This window comes from Lagopus muta, chromosome 15 (genome assembly GCF_023343835.1).
Source record: "Lagopus muta isolate bLagMut1 chromosome 15, bLagMut1 primary, whole genome shotgun sequence".
Taxonomy (NCBI): Eukaryota; Metazoa; Chordata; class Aves; order Galliformes; family Phasianidae; genus Lagopus; species Lagopus muta.
The window spans coordinates 15,173,705-15,182,963 of NC_064447.1; the positions used below are offsets into that span (position 1 = coordinate 15,173,705).

Here is a 9,259-nt window from a genome sequence, read left to right on the forward strand (position 1 = left end):
CACGTCACTCAGTGCCACATCTTCCCTTTTCTTGAACACCTCCAGAGATGGTGACTCCACTACCCTCCTGCACAGCCTGTTCCAGTGCATTACCACTCCTTCTGAGAAGAAACTTTACTTAATATGCAATCTGAACCTCCCCATAGTAATTTAGTTAAATCCATTGCCTCCTGTCACCTTGTTGCTAAATGGAAGAAGAGGCTGATCCCCACCTCATTAAAACCTCCTTTCAGGGAGGTGCAGAGAGCCATGTCTCCCAAGTCTCCTCCAAACTGAACAATCCCAGTTACCTCAGCTGCTCCCCATAAGACTTGCGTTCCAGGCCCTCCACAGCTCCACTGCCCTTCTCTGGACACACTCCAGGGCCTTGATGTCCTCCTTCTGTAGTGAGGGGCCCAGAACTGAATGCCATACTCAAGCTGCAGATACACTTTAAATACTTTAAGGTACCAGTTTTTCTACCTATCACGTTTCTCATCTGTCTCATCAATTGCACATGAATAAGTTTTTCGTTTGTTTAATTTATTCTTGGCCATTTATTTTCTCTGAATATTTATTTTCTGTGGCCTTGCACAGCCAAGGCAACGGAAAGCTATGAGATCAGCATCACTTGTGCCCTGAGCTCGCCGAGGGCGGGTCACAACGCGGCGCAACACAATCTCCACGGAGCCGCATCTCCACGGAGCCGCACCTCGCTCTGCGTGGCCAGGCAGATACTCGTGCCCACTAGCAGCCCCCAGCCCTACCGCACAGAGGCGGGGAAGAGAGAGACGCCTCGGCCCTCGGTGCAGGTCCACGCCTCGCTGGGCGGGGGTCCCCGCGGCCACCTCAGCCCACAGAACGCGCCGCGGACCCGGCAGCCATCAGGGACCCCGGGCAGCGGAGCGGGCCCCGCAGGAGCCCCATACTTACTACTCATGGCGGCCGCCAGGCTCGCACCGTCCCTCCTCCAGACGCGCTCCCTCAGCCTGCGCAGCCCCAATCCGGACCGAGCAGCGCACACGCACCGCCCCGGAAAGCCGCCCTGTCGCCCCGGAAAGTAAATACGGCTCCGCGCCGGTAGCCTCCTCCCCCGCAGGGCTTCCTCAGCCCTCGTGGCCGCTGCGTTCCCGCCCTCCGCTCAGATGGCGGCAGCCCTTGAGGACACGAAGTCGCAGCGCGCGCGGCACCAAAAAGCGGGAGAGCTGAGGTCGAGCGTTACGGCGTGCTGTGATCCCGGAGAGGATCGTGTTTCAGAAACCGTGCGGCAATTGTGCAACCCCCACTATCAACGTATTGAAGTCATTTTCTTAAATTTTGTGATTCACTTCTCGGCACTGTCTCACTACTTACACAGTGCTGTGCGTTCACCACGTTGCAGCAGGTCATAGTCTTTTTGTCAAGGGCTCCTAGGTACAATAATAATAAAAACTGTAGTAGTGCTGTAGGCCTATTTCAGAGTTGTTGGCTCTGTGTGGCCAGATCTATGCAGCTACAAATTTTGTATAGAACACGTTCTAAAAAATGGCTGGCAATTCAATGAAATTTATCCACCATCAGGAAACACACTGTGATCTCATGTATGATATTTCACAGAACCACAGCCTGCTTTAGCATGACCCAGAGATACTATCTGAACTGGGAGTAAAGACACACACCATTCTTAATTCAAGCATCACAGGTTTATTTGAAACTATGCTTTACAAGACTGGGGATACTATGTAGACTTCATGTCTGCCTCAAGTAATTTTCAGCATAAGATCTGATTTTTATCATGAAACATATAATTTCAAATTTATTTAAATATCTCACATAAGCAGATGGAATCTCAAGACGCTGGAAGAGCCATTCTACACAGAGACTTCCAGAAATTAAAAATTCCAATAAATGGTGTTTCTAAATAATATAGAAATACTTGACCTAAAACACACTAGAATTAGAAATAATGTAACAGTGACTGTTCAAGGCTGAGTATAACTGGAAGATGCACTAGCCTTCCCCACTGACTGCAAGTATTAATAGCTTTACTGGGACAATTGATGTATTATTATGCAGTAAAAATGTACCACTGTCATAGGCACCTAGCACCCAGAATATATCTGCAGTAATCAAAAGATTTTGCAGTAACTAGAACAACAACTCCTTCTTCTGTAGCTGCTAATAGAAATCGAGTTTCACAGCCAGACTGTTTTACCAAGCCAGTCACTACAAGTGCATTCTTCCACTGAATACGTTAATGCTTCACTTTGAAGTGAGTGTGTAATTCCATCTGTATGCACACTGCTTTCAGTATTAGCCGTGAGAATATCATTCTACTCCTTAGAGGAGTCTGTAATTATAAAAATGTTAATCTAGTACATATGTCACACTGTATCTGACATACAGTTTTTAAGGATCCAAGTTTCATTATGTTTCAACTATACTCCTAGCCTTAATGAAAGTTTTAAGATGAGATGCAGGGAAAGTTGTAAGATGTAATTATATACAATAATATTTTGTTACAGTAAGACCTAGAGTTACATGTTTCCTTGGCAGAATGTAGGCATACCAAGCACTGAACGTCCAGCTAGAGCATTTCCTGCCATGAACTCAAATTGGACTGCTGGTTTATTTTGACATCTGGAGAAGCCTAATACTTCCAGAAATCCCCATCAGTGCCAATTTCACGTCATTGCATGTGCTCAAATTGTAATACTTAGGTGGCAGGAATTAGTTGCCTGAAAAAATTTAAGGGGAATTTTGTCTTTCCCTTTGGGACAAATACACAAATAAATTAAATAAAAGAACTTATTTTAAGCATCAACATTAAAATAACAAAATGAAATCTCTGGATAGAATACTCAATTAAGTATTATTATGTCAATAATTATGTGTATGATGACTGAAATTCATCCCTCAGACCATTAGCCTAAGGTCTATGTAACCAAAAATTACTTCAACAAGGCTTTGTTTAGACTGCTTTGGGGTTCTTCTGCTAATGCTTCTGGAAGCTTTTTTGCCTGACTGTACTTCAGAAATTCTGTTGGCACAATTACATAGTACTTAACAAGAGAAAGAGAGTTTTCTGCAAAGGCTGTTGCATTCGCTTCACAAACAACATTAGCTAAGACTCACAGAGGAATTCTTCTGGCTGTAGAGTTGCTCTTACACTGGTCACTTTGTGCTGATACAGATCTCCCGGGTAGTATATGTAATTTTTTCCCCCACCCACTAAGGCAGCTAGCTGACTTAGAGTTTTCAGTCTTTGTCTCAGTCCTCTCTAGTTCTCTAAAGATATTTGCTGAAAAAGTCCAAAGATAAAAGTCCTTTGTAAGTGGCCTCAGTACAACAGTCCTGAAGATCTGTGAGATGAATTTACCTATAAAAAAAGCACATCAGTTTTTCTTCAAAAAAATTACTGAACTTCAAGAAACAGCAGTCTTGCAGACAATTATCTTCTGAAAAAGCATTGAAATTATCTGAAACAGTTATTTTCAGAAATCCACATCTTGTTAATTGCATGCTTTAACTCTATGGCTGGAAGCAGATAAGCTATTCTAGAAATTGGGTACATACAGTTAATAAAAAAAAAATAATAAAGAGGTTATTAAACAATTTATTGTGTTCATTAACTTTTACATTCAGCAAAGAACAACGCTGTCTTTATCCACAATATTTTTTAACTTTTTTCCAGCACAGTACAAAATCAAGAACACTGCAGATATTTCTTGTTTGGTACAGCACACTTTAATTAGGCCACTGCCTTGAAGAGTGATGATGGATCTAGTGTCTCTGAAGAAGATTTAAAACCGAAAAACTTAAGGGAGAAATATTCCTTAAAAAACAGTAATTAAAATAGCAATCATTACAGAAAAGACTAAGTATATATGAAATAAAAGCAATGATAATAGAACTTTCCCTCTGGGAAGGAAGATGCTCTTTTCATTTGTCTGATATTCCACACGTGCCAAAACAGTTATGTAACTACTAAGGACAATATGTAAAGCAGTAATTGTGCAAGGAAGGTTGGAACACACTAATACTCGTTAGAACGCTGTCATGTTAAGGCTATGAGTCTGACAGGCGGCCGATTGGTGAAGCCCTCCTGTTGAGTCATGTGGTTCAAGAAAGGACCAGACTGAAGTGAAATTTTGGAGTATTAAGAAGGGGAGTGGGGGAAACATATGAAAATCCCGCATTGTGAACTAATTTTCTATTCCCACTTCCCAGGAGATAGCATGTAAAGTTTCTATATGAAACACAAGTGTAATAAAACTCTTGTATATTGCAGAAGATCTAGCCTAGAAATGCTACAGAGCACAATAGTAGGCATGGTAACTGGACCTCTTCATGTCATATAATCAGTGCAATAAGAAAAAGTATGAATAAGCACATTCTAAGCACCCTGCATTAGCACAGTATATGAATATTTTCAAAACTAAGATCAAGATTTTCATTGTCTCACAAAAACATTCTTTACTAACAAACTGGAAAAACTGTATCAGCTGCAGCTGAACTCTTTGATATTAGGGACTTGCCTTGTGTATCTGTATTAGATAAGCCCCACTTTCAATGCTAGCTATTTCTTAAAACTTATACATCAAGGTAAAAGCCTGAAAATTTCATGGTAATCAAAGTTGTAAATTTTCTCCATTATTTCATTTGCACTAGAACAACACAACTTATAAATAGTGGAGGAAAATCTTCTGAAGGACTGATACTTGAAAGTTACCATTGTTGTTCAGTTCAACTCAGCCCCTGAGATTCTCAGACATGTCTCAGGGGAGCCAAAACATGCTGTTTCAATTTGTTGCTTCCAGAGAATCTAAACATATTATGCTAATTAACTTATTATGTTCATAATGTTTATTCTCCACATCCAACAAACTCATCAGCAAAAGCAAATTTATTTTGATGAAGCAGAAGTCCTAATCATGATGTTGCTAACAAAGTAACAAAAGCATAAGATGAAAGCATAAGAATGGGTGAACACAGACCTGGACTGTATTTAACAAGATTTATTTCCAGCTGCTTCAGTACTTTAACTGATTGTTATATGTTTTTTGTTGATGTTTTGTTTTTGTTGTTGTTGTTTTTCTTTCTAAAGTAAAAACAAAGGATTTTATACTCTTTGTGAGGCCTCCAGTTTGTGCTTCAACTATTCCAAAAGAAAGGCTTTAACTCTAGATTAGAGGCTTTGAAAAGAGGAGTACAGATCAGAAGTACTCTTCACCAAACAACAATGAAATGCCTAAGATTTAATTTGCTGAATTCCATTGAGTTTACCCATTTGTGAGCTTAGAGTAATTCTATGACTGGACTGTGGAGGAGAATTCATGGTGCTACAGTGCCACAATAAGAAAGCCAAAGAAGAATTTTATTTATAGCTCTTCCAGTCTAACAGCTTAAAAGAAAGACTTTGTGTAAGACAAAACAAAGTACAGACATCGTGTGGGTGTCCAACAGAGGCAGAGTAATAGGTCTGAAACTGCATTTGTTAAAAATAGCAGGGTTATAACAAATTAATCATTGAAAATACATTTCCAGATCAAGATATCTCAGTCTGGATGCTCTTGTGCAAACATAAAAGCTTATTTGTAGCTCATTTAACCCTTTCAAGAACACCAGCAAAACTTAGGACAGACTCAGATCTTGAAAAAGTCATAATGCCAAAACATAACGTGGCTATGTCTTCTCTGGTTCCCAGCTACATCTCCAGGGACTACCTGGAAAGAGAATTCGGCAGAGTTTTGAAGTACTGGCTTCTAGCACCTAATCAAACTGAAGATAGTTCAGTATTTTTAATTCCATGACAGGCCTAGTGAATATATGAAAATTATTTAGAGAAAAAAAAATCTTACGCAGTTTTCCCTCAAGGAGAGTGTATCGTTTGAATTCAGATACATCCACATATAATCCACAAGATAATCCACATCTTCCACAAAAACTTTGACGCATCTAACTCCACTTGCTTCTTTTAAATAATGCTCAATTTAATTTACAGAATACCTCTGGAGACTGTCTTTTCACATGTGCTTCACATAAACAGCCATGTTTCTACAATGGCAGTTCCAAAGCCGAGCACTGCATCTTATGTTCTTCCTCTTTTAGTACTAGTAATTTAGCTTGCAAATTTTGTCTTTTCTTCTTCTTAGGTAAATAACTTATTCCTTTGGCTTTATTTTTAAAGATTCAAGATTACTTCAAAGCAATTCTAAATAGCAGGCTGCACATTTAAGTGCATAACTAATGTACATATTTAAATACCTTTTTAGTTTCAGGGCATGGCGTCACAGTGCGTCAGTTGCATTTCAGCTTGCAGCCACACCAGAAAGGGAGGTCTTGTTCCTTTCATACTCCTCCCATTCTCGGCCAAATGCTTTCCTTTCCCATTTTACAACAGTTCAGTAGTTGATCTGATCTTAAGGTAAACTGAATCAATTTAGCCAGCACCCTAAAACCACTCTTCTTCCCCCTTTGACTGCTGTTATGGCCTTACTGTTAGTGGTGAGCAGTTAACTGTTTGAAACTGTTAACCTATGTGAAGTCTTCTAGCAACAAAAATATTTTTATTTTCTCCTTCAGTCTACCTGCAGGGTATGAAGTGTTTGTAAGAACCTTGGATGAGCAGCACTTTGATAATGTAAGCCAATTGTGATGTGATGATGAATACATATACATATAGATGATTCTCACTGAGAAAAGTTTTTTTGGTATTTGTTAAATGAAGAGCTAGCACATTTACTCTAATCATTTTAATGCAGAGAGATTTAAACAAGCAAAGATTTTGTAATACTTTACATGCTTTAAAACCTAAAGAGAATAGCAATCACCATTTACATTCCGATACACATTTTGCCACTAGAATGTTCATGATTCCATTTTTGTTCTGTTTTGCTTATCAGCTGTTCCTAAGTGGAAAAACAAACTAGTAGCTCTGTTAAAAATGTAATGTTTGAGTTTACGTAATTCCAATGAGTGACACAGCCTGCAAAACAGGTTTGTACACTCTGAAGGACGTCTGATGTCTTCTGAAACTCTGTAGACAAATAGCTCATATTCTAGCAAGTACCCAGGGAACTAGTATCAGACAAGGAAGGAATGAATGTTGGACATCACAAGTAATTCTTTTCCTTTGAAATCAGTGGTAATACATACATCAATGCCTCTGACTAAAATGTATTTGTGACACTCCTTTAAAAAAAAAAATGCTAAGGGAAGAGTGAATAACACAACTGGGTACGTTGGGAGCTGTCATTAAGAAAGTGTTCTTAATGAACTCCAAAGTGTTCATAAGAACTGCTGCCTACATGTTCTGTGTGCTAGTAATCTTAATTACTCTGAAAAAGTATTACCTGCCTCCAGTTAAGTTTTGCCTGACTTGCAGGATTTATCAAGGCTCAAAGAGAAAACACAAGCTTGCAGTGCAGCACTGTAGTCACTATAAAATTGACTTATTAAATGCTCGCTACAAGGGGAAAAGCAAACAATAAGAATCCACTGTGTCAGCAGAATTCACTTTGCTTGGTTCCCAGCAGAATTCACTTTGCTTGTTTCCCAACAGAATTCACTCGGTTCTCACTATTTTTTATCTCTTATTCAACAGAGGTAACAAATAAGCTTCTCTTTTTTTGCTATACATGTTGTTACCACTAGGGAAAAGGATTTTATTTCTATCTCAGCTTCAGTAAAATTACAAATGTAAATCTTGTTCCTTTATCCATCTCTTTCTTTCCACAAAAACCAAAGGAACTTAGTTCACTTTCATCTCTTGTGAAATTTGCTAAAGCCGAGCAATGCTTTCAAAAGTTAATAAAAGGCTTGCAGGCAGGAAAGAAATAAAATAAAATTGTAGAATGTATTTCTTACTTCTCTAACTTTCCTTTTAACCACTTCTTCTAATCTCCTGAGAAAATCATACCATTCCTGCTTCTCATCCTGCCCTTCATAGAACTGTGTGCTGTTCTCTAAAAAGAAAGAAAAAAAAAACAAACAGAAACTCAATTTCTGCACCTTGAAGTGAATTCTTCTTCTTCTTCTTCTTTTTTTAAAGCAATGAAGTAACTGGGTCTTAAAAAATCCTTTACCAGACGCTGGTATGGATCTTCCCCAATTTGCTCTCTTTTGAAATAGCAGCTCAGAAACTTGCTTGTAGTTTTATTAAACTCTCACCTATGTTACCATTGTACTATGTGCTATTTCGAATCTTTCTAATTACACTCCACAATGAATAACAGAAGCCCCAGCAACGTATGCCTGAAAACTACAAATGAGCTCTGCACCAGGGAGTAATCAGACTACCTTTCACAGGGTCTCCAGTCCTGGTGATGGTACGCTAGTAGTGCTTGAAGACTTCCACTGGGCAGAGGTGTAGTCTCTAATTGTGAATGATGTTATTTATTTACTTTAAAGAGTATTATCTGCAGCATCGATGGGGAATTTTTAGCTTTCCTAAGTGTAGTCCTGCACAGCAGCATCATTCCTGGATATGACATGTCAGCATAGCTGTGAATCAACACCTATGTTACCTGTGGGTTAGAATTTTTCATCTCATGGGCTACACATGCTGCTGCTGTACAGCCAGAAATCACCTTGCTCTTCAGTGAGGATAAAGTTACAGAAATGCCGCTCAGGAGAATTTGTGCCATTCTGCAACCAAAACTGCAGTGGATTTTGCACTGAATTGAAATTCTCACACTTTAGTTTTAAGCCTCAGTACTTTAAATGTCTGCAGCCTGCCCTTGTTGAACCTTTCCTTCATTTTCAAAGATACTTCCTTCTAGGGTGCCTTTTTTTTGTTGCTGGTTTGGTTTTCTTCTTGTTTTGTATAAAAGCAGTTCTTCTTATCAGACCTTAACAGTCACAAGTCTCATTACCTGGCACTTCCCAGCTAATCCAGCCTAACCAGAGCTTTCTTATGACAGATCACTGAATTAGTCTGCTATAGGAATGTCAGATTCACAACTTCATAGTGCATCCTGTCGCTGAGGTGTGCCTTCACCTGCCGCAGAAGCCTGCTTTGTGGGGCCGCAGCTCAGACAGAAACAGAGCGCAGCCAGACCGACAGCTGCTCTGCACGCAGCCCCTGGGAGCGCCCATGACTCGCTGCTCTCCCCTACAACATAGCGCCCTGCGACTGCTCCCCGAGCCGCTCCTAACCGCCCGCCACGCGGCGTAAGGGAGGCAGAGCAGCCCGCTACTTCCCAGAGCATCTCCGAACTGCCTTTCCCAGAGTTCCGCGGAGCAGCCACAAGCACCTCCGGAGAGAACGGTGGCGCCAGGGCTGCTGGGGCACATATAG

General features: G+C 40.2%; 1 protein-coding gene across 2 annotated transcripts in view; it reads right to left on the minus strand.

The window, feature by feature from the left end:
- SNX29 (sorting nexin 29) overlaps positions 1 to 1,017 on the minus strand; it is a 77,435-nt gene extending 76,418 nt beyond the window's left edge. For both annotated transcript variants that reach the window (XM_048962337.1, XM_048962336.1), the window contains exon 1: positions 913 to 1,017. In XM_048962337.1, coding sequence (XP_048818294.1) covers positions 913 to 919 — 7 coding nt within the window. In that variant the 5' untranslated portion in view covers positions 920 to 1,017. The remainder of the gene's footprint in view (positions 1 to 912) is intronic.
- Positions 1,018 to 9,259: the final 8,242 nt, after the last annotated feature.